Here is a 19,269-nt window from a genome sequence, read left to right as displayed (position 1 = left end):
AACGTTGGAAGATGCCTTCTACTGACATAGACCAATTGCTCCATCTAGCCCAGTGTTGTCTACACTGGCTGGCAGCAGCTCTCCAGTATTTCTGAGAGGGGTTCTCTCCCGGACTTACTGGAATATGCTTGAACTTGGAGCCTTCTGCACTCCACATATGAGCTACAGCTCATCCCCTAAAGAGTCAGCCCTCGTGACTCTGAATAAAGATCTGATTTAAACAGTAATATTGAAGGAATGGGTTTCCCAAACCCAAAATTGACTGTGCAGGCAGTTTGAAACTGCACCAAAATCCCTATTTTTCCTTAGCTAAAATGCTTTCACTTGAGCTCTTGAGCCAAAACCCAGCTGTATAAACAAGTGCTCAGAGCCCGCCCCTTTATCAGTTTGTGATGGCAAGGATGGCCTTGACTGTACCAGTAGAACAGGGAAGACACGTCTGTGCCTTATCTTATATCCTGACCACAAACACACACAGACCTAGTCTGGGAACAGCGCCAGAGGGTGTTCTTGGAGATAGTGACCTCTTGCTCCAAGATAAGAGTGTAGGAAGGAAAACCCTTTTATGGTCAGAAGTATAGGAAGGAATACCCTTTTATAGTTAAGAGTGCCGGAGCAGGAACATATGTGATGTCAACCTGCGTGTATAGGCTGACGTGGTTGGATTCCTGGGGAAGGAGGGAGAGGGTACCTGGAGTATATATATACTGCATGAAATTTCTCATTTCTTTGGACTTGTTGTGAACTGACCACGCAAGTGCCTTCTGCTATCCGGAGAGCAGAATAAACTCTTTCTCTGAACCAAACCTCGGTGTCATTGAACTTCCTTCCTCCCTCTCGGGAGCAACACAGACCCTATCGGTGAACTCCAATAAGGCTACAATATAGAGAGCTACCTTATACGGCTTCAGACTTCTGGTCCACCTAGCCCAACATTGTCTACACTGACTGGCAGCTGCTCTCCAAGATTTCAAACGGGTCTTTCTCAGCCCTACCTAGGGATGCTGAGGAGTGAACCTGGGAAAATCTGCGTGGAAATAAGCTTTCTTTTTTGGGGGGGGGGTGTAGGGGATTCCAAAATTTGCAGAAATACAGCAACATCTTAAGTGTGCGTGGAATCGAAACCTGCCCAATAAGGACTGAGCAATTCCCAGGAAGCCACAGAACTGACTGCCCACAGAGGGGAAAGAAATTGGAAACTGAGCGACAGAACACATGGAATGGCACATCTTGGAAAAGGAATGGCTGGCTGGCTGATGCTCTTAACAGACTGACGCACTCTACACGACCACATTTTGCAGCATAGTAGCAAATCGCTTTGGGGTGTGGCATGGAAACTATCGCAAATAAATGCGGGTGGCGCTGTGGTCTAAACCACTGAGCCTCTTGGGCTTGCTGATCAGAAGGTTGGTGGTTCGAATCCCTGCGATGGGTGAGCTCCTGTTGCTCGGTCCCAGCTCCTGCCAACCTAGCTGTTCGAAAGCACGTCAAAGTGCAAGTAGATAAATAGGTACCATTGTGGTTTTATTTAAAATGCATCTCTGGGTTCTTTGTGGGGCATAGGAATTCGTTCACCCCCCCCCCAAAAAAAAACCATAGTCCGGCCCCCCACAAGGTCTGAGGGACAGTGGACTGGCCCCCTGCTGAAAAAGCTTGCTGACCCCTGGCCAAGGTATACAAACTTGCTCTCTCGTCATCACTGCACCAGGCGTAATTGACTGAGCCCAACAGCAGAGATGCAAGGGACTGATCCAGCCACTGGGCTGATCGGAAGAAGGCAAGTTCAGGGCGGCAGTCCCTGCAAACAATCCATGGAAGGCAGCAGTTCTGACCAAACGATCCTGCAACAACTTACACAGAGGAGTGGCAAAGTTATGCTCCCTCAGCAGATGCTGGTGTTAAAGGAGGGAGCTCAGAACAGTGAATTGCGCAGAGGGGGAAGGAGTCTAAAGTTTTATTTTTAAAAATAATAATAATAAAATGTCATGTTTTGGGGAAGAGAAGTTCAGTGGCTGGGCAACTGGTGTGCCGGCAGAAGGCCCCAGATCCAGATGTTCCCAGATGTTCAGTGATGGGGTGGGGGAAGGAATCCCTCTCTCGGCCCGATACTCTAGAGACATGCTGTCAGTCAGAATTAAGAGCAATATCGAGGGAGACGGTCTATCGCAGTAAAAGAGCTTTCTGTGCTCCTAACAACAAGAAGGGTAATATTTCATTTTCCCAGAAACCATCACAAACAACTGGAAACGCAGCGAAGACATATCTGTTGCCCTCCAATCCCAGCCCCTTGAGACGCTGTTAAGATAAAGCGGTGCTTCGCCTGATACGGAAACTTCTCCCTGCTTAACTCCCGACAGCGGAGATCCTCGTCAAAGCGACACCTTGCCACTCACTGGGAGAGGCAGAAGGCTAAGCAGCACAACGTGTTGGCATCGCAGAACAAGGACTTGGGGGCCTCTTGCTGAGCTCCAAGAATGACCCCTGTTCCTTTGAAAGGCAGAGTGGCAGTTGGTTGAACGTACGGGAGCAACGGGGTTGGCGCTGTGGTCTAAACCACTGAGCCTCTTGGGCTTGCCGATCAGAAGGTCAGCGGTTCGAATCCCCGCGACGGGGTGAGCTCCCGTTGCTCTGTCCCAGCTCCTGCCAACCTAGCAGTTCGAAAGCACGTCAAAGTGCAAGTAGATAAATAGGTACCACACCGGCAGGAAGGTAAACAACGTTTCCATGCTCTGCTATGGTTTTGCCAGAAGTGGCTTAGTCCTGCTGGCCACATGACCTGGAAAAACTGTCTGCGGACAAAGGCAGGCTCCCTCGGCCAGTAAAGCGAGATGAGCGTCGCAACGCCAGAGTCATCCGTGACTGGACTTAACTGTCAGGGGTCCCTTAAAGGTAAAGGGACCCCTGACCATTAGGTCCAGTCATGGCCAACTCTGGGGTTGCGGCGCTCATCTCGCTTTACTAGCCGAGGGAGCCAGCGTACAGCTTCCGGGTCATGTGGCCAGCAGGACTAAGCTGCTTCTGGCGAACCAGAGCAGCACATGGAAACGTTGTTTACCTTCCTGCCGGTGTGGTACCTATTTATCTACTTGCACTTTGACGTGCTTTCGAACTGCTAGGTTGGCAGGAGCTGGGACAGAGCAACGGGAGCTCACCCCGTCGCGGGGATTCGAACCGCTGACCTTCTGATCGGCAAGTCCTAGGCTCTGTGGTTTAACCCACAGCGCCTTACCTTTACCTGCTATTATTATTATTATTATTATTATTATTATTATTATTATTAGACATGGACTTAAGGCAGTTTTCAGCTAAAAACAAGAACAGCTGGCGACATAGGGGGAAATCATTAAAAAACAATTAAACATGGATAGAGTTAAGTCTACCTATTAAAAGCATACAGACAATTGCATTAAAAATGTCACAGCACCAGCCCTTGCCTTAAAAGAACTCAGTCTGCTGGAATTTTCTACTGGCAGATCCAACCCACATTCAACTTGCCCTGTAGAGCTTTATCCCAGATAAGCAGCCTTGGAATATTGGAGAGACAAGACACAAAGCAATGAAAGATCTGCCCCGTCGCAGGAATTTACCTCTCAGGACAGTCAGTTTGGCGTTGACAGTGATCTCTGCCACGGAATTCTGAGCAACACATTCGTAAATGTTTTCGTCCCTGGGGGTGCGGAGGGGCTGGATCCTCAGGACAGCGCCGGCCCCTTCGTCAAACTCAATCGTCTGAGACGGGGAGAGGAGGAGAAAGTAAGTGTTAAAACGTTTTTTTGGGGGGGTCGCTGTTAGCAGAGAACATCTCTAAGTCCCTGATCCCCCCTTCCCGTATTTTGTTGTCTCAGACTCAAAGGAAATAACACTGTACAATCGTACCTTGGTTTTCAAAAAGCTTAGTTCTCGAAGGTTTTGGCTCCCCAACGCCGCAAACCTTGAAGTGACTGTTCCGGTTTACGAACTACTTTTGGAAGTTGAACATCCGGCAGGGCTTCCGATTGGCTGAAGGAGGTTCCTGCAGCCAATCAGAAGCCGCGCTTTGGTTTCCGAACATTTTGGAAGTCGAATGGACTTCTGGAACAGATTCCGTTTGACTTCCAAGGTATGGCTGTATTTTAAAACTGAGGGTGCAATGATAACAGTCATGCAGAAGATGCAAAGTTTGGGTTTGACTTCTTGCAATTTTGAGTCAACCACTGTTCTCTCTCTGACATCCCCCTCTGACACCCCTTCTTTCTCTCTTTTATATTTTTTATTTATGATTTTCAGTTTTATACATTTCAATAATTTTACAATCGTTTTAACATTTCAAAACTCGACTTCCTTCCCCCTCTTTCTGCGGTTCCTTAAATTTATTTTTAATATTTTCTGCATATCCAAATGAACTTAAATTTGCTCATTTATTCACCTACTTTAAATATATACTCTTATAAAACTGCAGGTTATTGCAACAACTCCACCAACTTTCTTATCTGTTTACAGTTTGTTTGTAAATGTTCAATAAACCATTTCCATTCTTTTATAAAAAGTTCGTTATCTTGATTTCTTATTCCAGTATTTCTGCATATTCCATGAGTTTTCACATCCATTCTTCTTTTGCTGGGGCTTCTTCTTTCCATTTTTGGGCAAGTAACATTCTTGCCGCTGTGGTTGCATGCATGAATAAATTTCTATAGAGTTTGGTAGTTCAGCCCCTGTAGTTCCCCAAAAGGAAAGCTTCTGGGTTTTTTCTTTTACAAACGATATTTTAATTATTATTTTTTTAAAAAAATTATTAAGGTTTTAAAGGTTACAAAAAGAAAAAGTAAAAACACCATATTAAACAAAAACAAAACAACATATCACAATAAAGGAAAAAAAATTAAAAAATAAGAAAACAGAAAACTAAAATCCATTAAAAAGATAACACGGCAAATCTTCCCATAACTTATCTTTCCTTTGCTTGTTTCATTGACCTCCTCACACCTCCCTTTTCTGTATTCTAGTTCGGTTAACTATTTCAGCAAATCCTTTCCATCTTTTCCAATTTTTATCCTGTAATTTATCTTAATACAATATAACTTTACTTTCCCTCCCGTTATTTTAAATTTCTTTTTCAATTCATTATATATCATTTCCCAGTATACAGCATGTGATAAAAAGAACTTTCTTTCTCTTTACATTTCCAACACTCGCTTGATTCGTATTTGCCGTATTTTTCGCTCTATAGGACGCACCGGACCATAGGACGCACCTTGTTTTAGAGGGGGAGAACAAGAAAAGAAATCCCCCCCCCCTCTGCTCAGCGTCCCTTCAGTGAAGCAGCAGGAGAAACGGAGCCCCTTCCATTGCTCCTCCTGCTTGACTGAAGGGGCGCTGCGCAGCTCTCCCTCTCTGCTGAAGCCAAGAGTCTTGCTCCCCCAACTTCAGCAAAAGGAACCAAAAGCCTTCGGAGCACAGCGCGAGTTCCCGCTGCGCTCCAGAGGCTTCGGTTTCCTTTTGCTGAAGCCGGGAGAGCAAGACTCTCCTGGCTTCAGCGAAAGAAACCTGGAGCTTGTGCGCTCCGAAGGCTTCAGGCGGCTATCCTTGAAGCCTGGAGAGCGAGAGGGGTCGGTGCGCACCGACCCCTCTTGCTCTCTAGGCTTCAGCGAAAGCAACGTGAAGCCTCCGGAGCGCAGAGGGAGCGCTCCCTCCATGCTCTGGAGGCTTCGCGTTGCTTTCGCTGAAGACAAGGTGCCTGCATTCGCTCCATAGGATGCACACACATTTCCCCTTAATTTTTGGAGGGGAGAACGTGCGTTCTATACAGCGAAAAATACGGTATACATTTTTTGCCAGTTTCTCTTTCTTCTCTCTGTCACCCCCTCTCTCTTCTGCTCTCCCTGCTTCCTCTCTGACACCCCACCCCCCCAATCTCACCCCCCCTCCACTCAGCAGCCTTCCAGAATAAGAAAAACGCTTTCATGATGTCTCAACGGACTGACTACAGAGAGCCTTTTGAAACCAGGCTGAGAGTTGCAGGTTGCGCTTAAAACGACGGGAGAGAAATCTGTTGCATACGTACCTTGACAAAAACAGGGACTAAAATCACATCGCTCTCACACACATACACACTTCACACTGCCCTTCCTCTGAGTCCATCAGAAAGAAAAAACAACCCAGAAACAGATTTGCCGTTTGGATTTCCTATTTCCTGCACCGCACGACAGCTATTTTGTGCAGGAGATGAAAATCCTTCTCCCTCCAGAGCTTGCGCATAGAGAAACATCTGAAGAGACGTTAAAGACTTTGCACGAGTGGCGAGGGGTGGGAGAGGGGGGCACAGAACAAAACGCACTGGAGACGCTTAAAAAAATTTAAGCGGCATTTCCATCTCAAGCAACACTTTGAGGGACTAAAGATTGCACATGCACGATTTTATCCTACCGGTTCTCCAAAAAGGACGCACTGCCGTTGCTCTACCCCCCTCCCCCCACTTTACAGTCATACCTCGGGATAAATACACTTCAGGTTGCGCTCTGCGGCGACCCGGAAGTAACGGAGCGTGTTACTTCCGGGTTTCGTCGCTCGCGCATGCGCAGACGGTCAAAATGACGTCACGCACATGCGCGGAAGTGGCGAAACACGACCCGTGCAGATGTGCTATTGCGTCTTACGTTCTGTTCAGGATGCGAACGGGGCTCCGGAACGGATCACGTTCGCATCCCGAGGTACCACTGTATCTTCTCAGCAAGCCTGTGAGGTGGCTGAGAGACAGCAACTGGCTGAAGGACACCCAGTTTGTTTCCCCGGGATTCGAACCTGGCTCCCAGTTCCTCTCCCGACAACCCGTCCCTCCCTCCTGCCCCCTCCCCAACTGATGACGGTCCATTAATTGCATTTATACCCCCATCTTCGCTCCGAGGAGCTAGCTCAATGTGATGTACATGGTTCTCTGCTGCTCCTCATTTTATCCTCACAACAACCCTGTGAGGTAGGGCTGAGGTGGAGAGACTGTGGTCATCCTGCGAGCTTCACGTGGCCAAGCAAGGATTTCCACCCTGGTTTCCCTGGTCCTCCTCCAACACACGAACCACTGATTATAATCACTGATTTATAAATCACCTCCTAAACATCATCTAAACCAGGAATGTCCAAAGTCCGTTTCGGAGAGCCTAATCCAGGTTTTATCTGGCCCCTGTGGCAGTTTATTTCTCGGGGTCAAATCCTAAAAAAAGCGGAACAATTTCAATCCTAAAAAAAGTCAACAACTTTGGTTGGCCCTCAAGTATAATAATAATTTATTATTTATGCCCCGCCCATCTGGCTGGGTTTCCCCAGCCACTCTGGGTGGCTTCCAACACAATATTAAAACACAGTAATGCCTCAAACATTAAAAGCTTCCCTAAACAGGGCTGCCTTCAGATGTTGTCTAAAAGTCTGGTAGTTGTTGTTCATGTTCACTTCAACAAATCTGGCCCTCTTTGAAAAAAGTTTGGGCACCCCTGATCTAAACATAAGACCCTTGAGAACATTTTAAAAAGTCGCAAACAACAGAGGTGTCTGAAGCAACACTAGAGCCCTAAATGCTCCCATGTCAAGAATCTAAATTTTTTTCCATCGCAGGGGTTGGACTAGATGACCTCGGGATACCTTCCGACTCCAGGGTGCTAGGATGCCCTTATTCTCTCCCCTGTAAAGGCAGGAGACGCTTACCTCAAACCTCTGGGAGTTCACTTTCTTCCCCTTCTTGTTCCAGGTGACGCGGGGCTTGGGGTCTCCCCTTGCTTGGCAGACGAAGGATGCCACCCCTCCAGAGACCCCGATCTGGTCCACAGGATTCTTGATGAACTCGGGGGGACCTTTATGTACAAGAAACAGAAAGGGGTGGGAGGGAGAGAATATTGAATAACTTGAAATATTTCACAAATGACAAATAAAGAAAGAGTCAAAATGTACGGAGCAAGGAGTCAGGGGTCCGAGGATCAAGGAGTCAAACGCAGCAAGGCAGGAAATGTGCTGCTGTGGCAAAGAGCTAAAGGGAAATGCTGACCTTATATCCCTTCCCGGCTTTTGCCACCAGGTGCTGTGAGTTACCAGTCAGCCTCACCTGTGTGGCCGCGCCTTGCCTCTTCAGAACAAACTTAGGAAGCCCCCAGTCCTGCGAAGCCCTACTGGTCACAGGGCCCGGCTCCTGCACGCACACCTGACACCCTTTCCATTAGTGTCAGAATACATTTATGGGATGGCGGGGGTGGCGTTCGCTGCAGCTGCATCACACCCAGCAGACATGTGCAATCTGCACTATGCAACATTTTGCAGCTGCACATAAACCCACTCCCTGTCTTCAAGAACGGCAGAAGGCAGCTTTATGATCAAGAGCGTTTGTGTGGGTTGGGGTTTTGTGGTTTTTTTGGAAGGGGAGGAAATCACCCAAGCACAGCTGTGGCTCTGCTATTTCAATATTTCAGTAAATTTCAAACTAACAAGACAGGAAGAAGCAAGGATGGAAGTGAAATAAGGAGAGACAGAGTTCCTCACATCGGATCCTGTCCCAAATCAGCTCTGGGTAACTTGCAGTCGGCACTCAAACCAAGCAGAATCCCACCTCAAAACCAACCTCACAATTTACCGTATTTTTCGCTGTATAAGATGCACCAGACCACAAGACACACCTAGTTTTTGGAGAGGAAAACAAGAAAAAAAATACAGTGGTGCCCCGCAAGACGAATGCCTCGCAAGACGAAAAACCCGCTAGATGAAAGGGTTTTCAGTTTTTTGAGGCGCTTCGCAAGATGAATTTCCCTATGGGCTTGCTTCGCAAGACGAAAACGTCTTGCGAGTCTTGCAATTTTTCCCGCTCCCCCCCCTTTTTCTAAGCCGCTAAGCTGCTAATAGCGCTAATCCGCTAATAGGGGTGCTTCGTAAGATGAAAAAACCGCAAGACGAAGAGGCTCGCGGAACGAATTATTTTCGTCTTGCGAGGCACCACTGTATTCTGAACCTCAGAAGCCAGAACAGCAAGAGGGATCGCTGCGCAGCGAAAGCAGCAATCCCTCTTGCTGTTCTGGTTTCTGGGATAGCTGCGCAGCCTGCATTCGCTCCATGACGCACACACATTCCCCCTTACTTTTAGGAGGGAAAAAGTGAGTCTTATAGAGCAAAAAATACGGTATTTTTCTTGTGCAGAGGCCCAGTTGCACCATGCAATCGATGCGTCATCAGTCCACTTTAAACAGTTAAAAGATTATGACTTAGGGAGAGTGTGTCTGAACTTAGCAGCACTTAGCTGATTTTGGGGTCGCTGTTTAGATAATGTTGTTAATACTGTTTTATAGATTACAAATGCCGCATTGATTTGTTAATCATATAATACGACTTTTGCTGTAGTTGTTTAGCTTATTCTAAGCTGCTGTTTCGTTAACAGCGTTTCATAGATCCATTGATCTATCCATTGTTCCACTGATGTGTTTATTTTTTCATATGTGCATTTATTTGTGATGCTCGATTATGTTACTCTTGTTTATTGTTTGTAAGCCACTTTGAGACTCATTTGAATGGAAAGATCAAAATCCTGGGAATTGTGTGGTTTGCTGTGGGCGCTGAGAATTGTTAGGAAACCCACCCCCATTCTGCTCACAGAACGGCAATTCCCTTTTAAAATATTTTTATTGAGACTTTTCAACATACAATATAGTAGCAGTAGTAGTAGTAGTAGTAGTAGAAATAATAATAATAATAATAATAATAATAATAATAATAATAATAATAATAATTTATACCTCGCCCTCCCTAGCCAAGGCCGGGCTCAGGGCGGCTAACAAGCAATAATAAAAACAAGTTGAATGAATACAACTTAAAAACAAGGTTAAACTACAACATTAAAATATTGAAACATTAAAGTATTAAAATGCAGCCTCATCACAGGAGGAGAAAGGAAAAAGAAAAAAGTAAGAGGGGAAGGGAATCAGATTGAGTTCAACCCAAAGGCCAGGTGGAACAACTCTGTCTTACAGGCCCTGCAGAAAGAAATCAGATCCCGCAGGGCCCTGGTCTCATGAGGCAGAGCGTTCCACCAGGCCGGGGCCAGTGTTGAGAAGGCCCTGGCTCTGGTTGAGGCTAATCTAACTACCTTAGGGCCCGGGACCACTAGGGTGTTGCTATTTATGGACCTTGAGGCTCTCCGTGGGGCATACTGGGAGAGGCGGTCCCGTAGGTACGAGGGCCCTAGGCTATATAGGGCTTTAAAGGTCAAAATGAGCACCTTAAATCTGACCCTGTACTCCACCGGGAGCCAGTGCAACTGCTAAAGCACTGGGTGAATATGCTCCCATGGCAGAGACCCCGTGAGGAGCCTCGCTGCTGCATTCTGCACCCGCTGGAGTTTCTGGGACAGCTTCAAGGGCAGCCCCGCATAGAGCGAATTACAGTAGTCAAGCCTGGAGGTGACCGTCGCATGGATCACTGTGGCCAGGTCGGGGCGGGAAAGGGACTCTCAAGAGTTTCCTCCAGCACCATAATTCAAAAGCATCAATTCTTCGGCGATCAGCCTTCTTTATGGTCCAACTCTCACTTCCATACATCACTACTGGGAAAACCATATCTTTAACTATACGGACCTTTGTTGGCAAGGTGATGTCTCTGCTTTTTAAGATGCTGTCTAGGTTTGTCATTGCTTTTCTCCCAAGAAGCAGGCGTCTTTTAATTCCGTGACTGCTGTCACCATCTGCAGTGATCATGGAGCCCAAGAAAGTAAAATCTCTCACTGCCTCCATTTCTTCCCCTTCTATTTGCCAGGAGGTGATGGGCCCAATGGCCATGATCTTCGTTTTTTTGATGTTGAGCTTCAGACCATATTTTGCGCTCTCCTCTTTCACCCTCATTAAAAGGTTCTTTAATTCCTCCTCACTTTCTGCCATCAAGGTTGTGTCATCTGCATTCTCTCTCTAGCATCTATATATATATAATTTCCCCACCCCAACTTCAACTTCTTTCCCTGAGTTGCCTCGTCTTCCTTGACTGAAAATGTCTTTTTAGCCTTGTCTCGTTGCGGGGAAGATTCTTGCAGGCAGGTCCAGTGAAATAGAAGCAGCAAAATTCACGCACAACCCCCAAAAAAGAATACCAGCGGTTTCTTCCAGACTCGGCGATTACAAGGTACCCAAATGCCTTCCGCACCTTCCAGAGCGAACTCTGACCCGCTCCTGCCCTCAAGCGTGTTCTGTCCCTGTCACAACACTTGACATCGCTGCCACACGGAGCAGAGCACGAGCCGCTGACAAAAGGCGAGCAAGTTTTGACTTTTGATGTGCACCAGGGGCACGATCCGCTTGGATTTAACTCAGCTCCAGCACGGAGCACTATTGGAGACGCTCCATGCAGGCGAAGGGGGACGTAAAAAAAGGGGTTGCCTGTGTGCATCTCAAAGCACTGTTTCTGAAGTTTCGTGGGATCCTAGAATTGTAGGCTCCAATACTTTGGCCACCTCATGAGAAGAGAAGACTCCCTGGAAAAGACCCTGATGTTGGGAAAGATGGAGGGCACAAGGAGAAGGGGACGACAGAGGAGGAGATGGTGGGACAGTGTTCTCGAAGCTACCAGCATGAGTTTGACCAAACTGCGGGAGGCAGTGGAAGACAGAAGTGCCTGGCATGCTCTGGTTCATGGGGTCACGAAGAGTTGGACTAGAGAGGACTAAACAACAACAAGAAATGTAGGGCTGGAACGGACCGCAAGGGTCATGTAATCCCAAATCTCTGAAATGCCGGTTTGGAAACAACAGCAATTGCCATCTGTAGAAGAATGGCGACAGAAGGTAATGGAATATGCCGAAATAGCTAAATTAACGGGGGAAATTTGACAACAGGGCGAAGAAACATTTCAAAAAGAATGGGAAAAATTTATGTCGTACATAGGGAAGATAAGGTGAAATAGTGAAATCGGTAGAATTGAAATAAACCTCATAATGTGGAATACAAAGAAAATTCTTGTTGTTGTTGTTTAGTTGTTTAGTCGTGTCCAACTCTTCGTGGCCCCATGGACCAGAGCACGCCAGGCACTCCTGTCTTCCACTGCCTCCCGCAGTTTCCTCTTCATCCTGGAGAAGAGTGACTAGTGGGGTGCCACAGGGTTCTGTCTTGGGCCCGGTCTTATTCAACATCTTTATCAACGACTTGGATGATGGACTAAAGGGCATCCTGATCAAATTTGCAGATGACACCAAACTGGGAGGGGTGGCTAACACCCCAGAGGACAGGATTACACTTCAAAACGACCTTGACAGATTAGAGAACTGGGCCAAAACAAACAAGATGAATTTTAACAGGGAGAAATGTAAAGTATTGCACTTGGGCAAAAAAAATGAGAGGCACAAATACAAGATGGGTGACACCTGGCTTGAGAGCAGTACATGTGAAAAGGATCTAGGAGTCTTGGTTGGCCACAAACTTGACATGAACCAACAGTGTGACGCAGCAGCTAAAAAAGCCAATGCAATTCTGGGCTGCATCAATAGGAGTATAGCATCTAGATCAAGGGAAGTAATAGTGCCACTGTATTCTGCTCTGGTCAGACCTCACCTGGAGTACTGTGTCCAGTTCTGGGCACCAAAGTTCAAGAAGGACACTGACAAACTGGAACGTGTCCAGAGGAGGGCAACCAAAATGGTCCAAGGCCTGGAAACGATGCCTTATGAGGAACGGCTAAGGGAGCTGGGCATGTTTAGCCTGGAGAAGAGGTTAAGGGGTGATATGATAGCCATGTTCAAATATATAAAAGGATGTCACATAGAGGGAGAAAGGTTGTTTTCCGCTGCTCCAGAGAAGCGGACACGGAGCAATAGTTCCAAACTACAAGAAAAAAGATTCCACCTAAACATTAGGAAGAACTTCCTGACAGTAAGAGCTGTTTGACAGTGGAATTTGCTGCCAAGGAGTGCGGTGGAGTCTCCTTCTTTGGAGGTCTTTAAGCAGAGGCTTGACAACCATATGTCAGGAGTGCTCTGATGGTGTTTCCTGCTTGGCAGGGGGTTGGACTCGATGGCCCTTGTGGTCTCTTCCAACTCTATGATTCTATGATTCAAACTCATGCTGGTAGCTTCGAGAACACTGTCCCACCATCTCCTCCTCTGTCGTCCTCTTCTCCTTGTGCCTCCATCTTTCCCAACATCAGGGTCTTTTCCAGGGAGTCTTCTCTTCTCATGAGGTGGCCAAAGTCTTGAAGCCTCAGCTTCAGGATCTGTCCTTCCAGTGAACACTCAGGGCTGATTTTATGCCAAGGTACAGAGGGCAAAATAAACCTATTCTTTTATTTGGCATGAAGGTGGCTGAGAGGAGCCTTCTACCCACGGAAGTGAAGTATTTTTTTAAAACCCACCGGTAACAAGAGAGGGCCTGTTGGGTGGTGAATATATATGTGCATATCTTTAAAAGGAAATAGCGAAATAAATGTCTTATTCTTCCCGCCGCCTCTGTGGCATCCGTCATCGGCACAGGGACAAAGAGAACCCCCTTCACAATTCAAATTCTGCTGATGCACGGAACCTGTGGGATGGGCATGCTGAAAATTCTGTGCATATCTGCGTGGGCAAATGTAGATCTTTTGGGGTGGGGGTGGGAATGCAGCCCCCCAGGATCAGAGCAGGTCAAAAGACGGGAATCTAGGAGGTCCCAAATGCACTATGCCAGGGATCAGCAAACTTTTTCAGCAGGGGGCCAGCCCACTGTCCCTCAGACCTTGTGGGGGGCCGGACTATACTTTGGGAAAAAATACAGTGGTACCTTGGGTTAAGTACTTAATTCACTTCGGATGTCCGTACTTTAACCTGAAACTGTTCTTAACCTGAAGGACCACTTTAGCTAACAGGGCCTCCCGCTGCCGCTGCTCCGCCGGAGCACGATTTCTGTTCTCATCCTGGAGCAAAGTTCTTAACCTGAAGCACTATTTCTGGGTTAGCGGAGTGTGTAACCTGAAGCGTATGTAACCCGAGGTACCACTGTAAATGAATGAATTCCTATGCCCCACAAATAACCCAGATATGCATTTTAAATAAAAGGACACAGTCTACTCATGTAAAAACACGCTGATTCCCGGACTGTCCGTGGGCTGGATTTAGAAGGCGACTGGGCCAGATTTGGCCCTCGGGCCTTAGTTTGCTTATCCATGCACTATGCATTTAAAGCAGAGCCATCCCACTTGAAACAGTCGTGGTTTCCCCCAAAGCATCCTGAGAAAACTTTGTTATGGGTGCTGATTGGACCCTCTGGTCCCCTTAAGATACCTGCAATTCCCAGAGTCCCCTGCCAAGAGATAAGAATGGCTGTATGCACCCTTAAAAAACTACACCTCCCAGGATCCTTTGGGAGAAGCCATGTCTGCTTAAAGCAGGACAATACAGTGGTCCCTCGGTTCTCAAACTTAATCCGTTCCGGAAGTCTGTTCCAACACCAAAGCGTTCCAAAACCAAGGCGCGCTTTCCCATAGAAAGTAATGCAAAACGGATTAATCCGTTCCAGACTTTTAAAAACAACCCCTAAAACAGCAATTTTACATGAATTTTGCTAACGAGACCATTGATCCATAAAATGAAAGCAATAAACAATCTACTGCAGTCACACAATCAATCCATCAGTAGCTGGACTGGGTTCCACACTGTCATAAAAACAAAACGAAAAAAGAGCCGCAAAAACAAAAACGCAAAAATAAATAGCAAAAACAGACAGACCTCAGTGTAACACTCAAATTAGAAGCGTAACACTCAAAACGGAGCACATTTGGCTTCTGAAAAAGTTCGACACTTACTTCCGGGTTTGCAACATTTAGGTTCCAAGTTGTTCAACTATTAAGTCGTTTCAGAACCAAGGTTTTAATGCTTTTAATGCATAGGGCAGATGGGCCCTGGTCTTATCAGAGCAATCCCATGGAAATTAATGGACTTGAGAGAGTCCTGTCCATCAATTTCAATCAGTCTACTCCGAGCAGGACTTAATAGGACACCAATCTCATGGAGCACATCCTGGCTTGCACTTTGCACAGCTTCAAATTTGTGTTCTCTTTAAAGAAGAGAGAGAAAGGAAGAGCGGGTGTTTATTTTGTTTTGGGTGGTGGGGTCCAAATGGGCCAGTTTTGCAATCCTTGGTCTCTATGGGAGACCTGTGGACCTCCAGATGTCGTGCTTTTTATTTATTCATTGGTTTAATAAAGTAAAAGAAAATTTAAATCCACATACACCTTGTGTTATCTGGCCGCAAATGGTAATTTTGATTATTGTTCTCACGCCTGGCTTTCTTTCCTTCTCTTCTTTTTACATCTCGAATTGTATCTTTTTATAGTAATAATAATAAAAAATCCAGAATCGATGATCACAACAATAAACGAACAGGAAATTAAATTTATTACTCCTTGCGGCTGTAGGGGGAGAAAATTGAGGAGGCAGGGGGGGGGGACCATCCATGCCCCCTTAAGGGAAGACGTGATATATTTATAAACTATGCACTGAGAGGTGACTTTTCCCCCCTCTGATGGTGGCCTCATTTGGAGAATTGTATATTGCCTTAACAGGATGAGAAATGAAAAAGCATTCTAGGCCAGAGTCCTTTCTGTTGGGGATAATCCAGACTGAAATTCCCAGGTGTCAAAAAAGGTTATTTATGTATGCCATCCCCTTCATGGATCACTGCCTTGCCGTGGCGAAGGGGCTTGAATAACTCAGAGAAGCTATGAGCCATGCCGTGCAGGGCCACCCAAGATGGACAGGTCATAGTGGAGAGTTTTGACCAAACGTGATCCACCTGGAGGAGGAACCGGCAAGCCACTCCAGTATCCCTGCCAAGAAAACTCCATGGACAAAGACAACAGGCATATAAAAGATATGACGCTGGAAGATGAGCCCCTCAGGTCGGAAGGCGTCCAACATGCTACTGGGGAAGAGCGGAGGGCAAGTACAAGTAGATCCAGAGCTGATGAAGCGGCTGGGCCAAAGCCGAAAGGACGCTCAGTTGCGGATATGCCTGGAAGCGAAAGGAAAGTCCAATGCTGTAAAGAAAAATATTGCATAGGAACCTGGAATGTAAGAACCATGAACCTGGGTAAGTTGGAGGTGGTCAAAAATGAGATGGCAAGAATAAATATTGACATCCTGGGCATCAGTGAACTAAAATGGACGGGAATGGGTGAATTCAGTTCGGATGACCATCATATCTACTACTGTGGGCAAGAAACCCGTAAAAAAAATGGAGTGGCCCTCATAGTCAACAAAAGAGTGGCGAAAGCTGTACTGGGATGCAATCTCAAAAATGATAGAATGATCTCGATACGAATCCAAGGCAGACCTTTTAACATCACAGTAATCCAAGTTTATGCACCAACTACTTGTGCTGAAGAAACTGAAATTGACCAATTCTATGAAGACTTACAAGACCTTATAGAAGTGACACCAAAGAAGGATGTTCTTCTCATTATAGGGGATTGGAATGCTAAAGTAGGGAGTCAAGAGATAAAAGGAACAACTGGCAAGTTTGGCCTTGGAGATCAAAACGAAGCAGGGCAAAGGCTAATAGAGTTCTGTCAAGAGAACAAGCTGGTCATCACAAACACGCTTTTCCAACAACACAAGAGACGACTCTACACATGGACATCACCAGATGGGCAGCATCGAAATCAGACTGATTATATTCTCTGCAGCCAAAGATGGAGAAGCTCTATACAGTCAGCAAAAACAAGACCTGGAGCTGACTGTGGCTCAGATCATCAGCTTCTTATAGCAAAATTCAAGCTTAAACTGAAGAAAGTAGGAAAAACCACTGGGCCGGTAAGATACAATCTAAGTCAAATTCCTTATGAATACACAGTGGAAGTGAGGAACAGGTTTAAGGATTTAGATTTGGTGGACAGAATGCCTGAAGAACTATGGATGGAGGCTCGTAACATTATACAGGAGGCAGCAACGAAAACCATCCCAATGAAAAGGAAATGCAAGAAAGCAAAGTGGGTGTCCAATGAGGCCTTACAAATAGCGGGGGAGAGAAGGCAAGCAAAATGCGAGGGAGATGGTGAAAGATACAGGAAATTGAATGCAGATTTCCAAAGAATAGCAAGGAGAGACAAGAAGACCTTCTTAAACGAGCAATGCAAAGAAATAGAGGAAAGCAATAGAATGGGAAGAACCAGAGATCTGTTCAAGAAAATTGGAGATATGAAAGGAACATTTCGTACAAAGATTTCCACAATAAAGGACAAAAGTGGAAAGGACCTAACAGAAGCAGAAGACATCAAGAAGAGGTGGCAAGAATACACAGAGGAATTATACCAGAAAGATATGGATGTCTCGTATACCCCAGGTAGTGTGGTTGCTGACCTTGAGCCAGACATCCTGGAAAGTGAAGTCAAATGGGCCTTAGAAAGCACTGCAAATAACAAGGCCAGTGGAAGTGATGGCATTCCAGCTGAACTATTTAAAATTTTAAAAGATGATGCTGTTAAGGTGCTACACTCAATATGCCAGCAAGTTTGGAAAACTCAGCAGTGGCCAGAAGATTGGAGAAGATCAGTCTACATCCCAATCCCAAAGAAGGGCAGTGCCAAAGAATGCTCCAACTACCGCACAATTTCACTCATTTCACATGCTAGCAAGGTTATGCTTAAAATTCCACAAGGAAGGCTCAAGCAGTATGTGGACCGAGAACTCCCAGAATTGCAAGCTTGATTTAGAAGAGGCAGAGGAACCAGAGACCAAATTGCAAACATGCGCTGGATTATGGAGAAAGCTAGAGAGTTCCAGAAAGACATCTACTTCTGCTTCATTGACTATGCAAAAGCCTTTGACTGTGTCGACCACGGCAAACTATGGCAAGTTCTTAAAGAAATGGGAGTGCCAGATCACCTCATCTGTCTCCTGAGAAATCTCTATGTGGGACAAGAAGCTACAGTTAGAACTGGATATGGAACAACTGATTGGTTCAAAATTGAGAAAGGAGTACGACAAGGCTGTATTTTGTCTCCCTGCTTATTTAACTTATATGCAGAATTCATCATGCGAAAGGCTGGGCTGGATGAATCCCTAGCCGGAATTAAGATTGCCGGAAGAAATATCAACAACCTCAGATATGCAGATGACACAACCTTGATGGCAGAAAGTGAGGAGGAATTAAAGAACCTTTTAATGAGGGTGAAAGAGGAGAGCGCAAAATATGGTCTGAAGCTCAACATCAAAAAAACGAAGATCATGGCCACTGGTCCCATCACCTCCTGGCAAATAGAAGGGGAAGAAATGGAGGCAGTGAGAGATTTTACTTTCTTGGGCTCCATGATCCCTGCAGATGGTGACAGCAGTCACGAAATTAAAAGACGCCTGCTTCTTGGGAGAAGGGCAATGACAGGCCTAGACAGCATCTTGAGAAGTAGAGACATCACCTTGCCAACAAAGGTTCGTATAGTTCAAGCTATGGTTTTCCCAGTAGTGATGTATGGAAGTGAGAGCTGGACCATAAAGAAGGCTGATCGCCGAAGAATTGATGCTTTTGAATTATGGTGCTGGAGGAGACTCTTGAGAGTCCCATGGACTGCAAGAAGATCAAACCTCTCCATACTGAAGGAAATCAGCCGTGAGTGCTCACTGGAAGGACAGATCCTGAAGCTGAGGCTCCAGTACTTTGGCCACCTCATGAGAAGAGAAGACTCCCTGGAGAAGACCCTGATGTTGGGAAAGATGGAGGGCACAAGGAGAAGGGGACGGCAGAGGACGAGATGGTTGGATAGTGTTTTCGAGGTTACCAGCATGAGTTTGACCAAACTGCGGGAGGCAGTGGAGGACAGAGGTGCCTGGCGTTCTCTGGTCCATGGGGTCACGAAGAGTCGGACACGACTAAACGACTAAACAACAACAACAACAACATGTATGCCATACTGAGGCCTGTGTTTTGTTAGCCCCAAAATGGAAAACGAGCAAGGTCCAAACTAAAGAAGAATTGCAACTTAAATTGACAGAATACGCGCAGCTTGCAGACTTAACGTATAGAATAAGAGAACAAGAAGAACATACGTTTACAGAAGATTGGAAAATGTTTGTTGAATATATGGGAAACAACTGTGTAGAGCTGAAAATGCTGGCAGCATTAAGATAAACAGTGTAAATAAGTTTTGATGGATGTAATAATGGTTTAGTTTTTAAAAATTTGCAATTTTTGCAAAATGAACCATGGAAAGAGAAGAAGTGATGTCACTGATATCTTAAGCATGCAAAAATGAGTACTTTATAAATTCTAAAACAGAACATTTAATAAAAATTACATACAAAGTTCATTTTTTTATTCTGGACTA

At 45.9% G+C, this 19,269-nt stretch overlaps 1 protein-coding gene across 19 annotated transcripts in view; it reads right to left on the bottom strand.

Annotated features, from left to right (window-relative positions):
- PTPRS (protein tyrosine phosphatase receptor type S) overlaps positions 1-19,269 on the bottom strand; it is a 307,055-nt gene that overhangs the window by 153,015 nt on the left and 134,771 nt on the right. For all 19 annotated transcript variants that reach the window (XM_083720166.1, XM_083720154.1, XM_083720157.1 and 16 more), the window contains 2 exons: positions 7,672-7,817; positions 3,588-3,729 (listed from right to left, as the gene is read on the bottom strand). In XM_083720166.1, the coding sequence (XP_083576292.1) occupies positions 3,588-3,729; positions 7,672-7,817 (288 nt within the window). The remainder of the gene's footprint in view (positions 1-3,587; positions 3,730-7,671; positions 7,818-19,269) is intronic.

This window comes from Podarcis gaigeae (assembly GCF_964106915.1).
Source record: "Podarcis gaigeae genome assembly, chromosome: 18".
In the NCBI taxonomy this organism is placed as follows: domain Eukaryota; kingdom Metazoa; phylum Chordata; class Lepidosauria; order Squamata; family Lacertidae; genus Podarcis; species Podarcis gaigeae.
The sequence above is the reverse complement of the archived record's forward strand: the minus strand, read 5'-3'. Positions and strand labels throughout refer to the sequence as shown.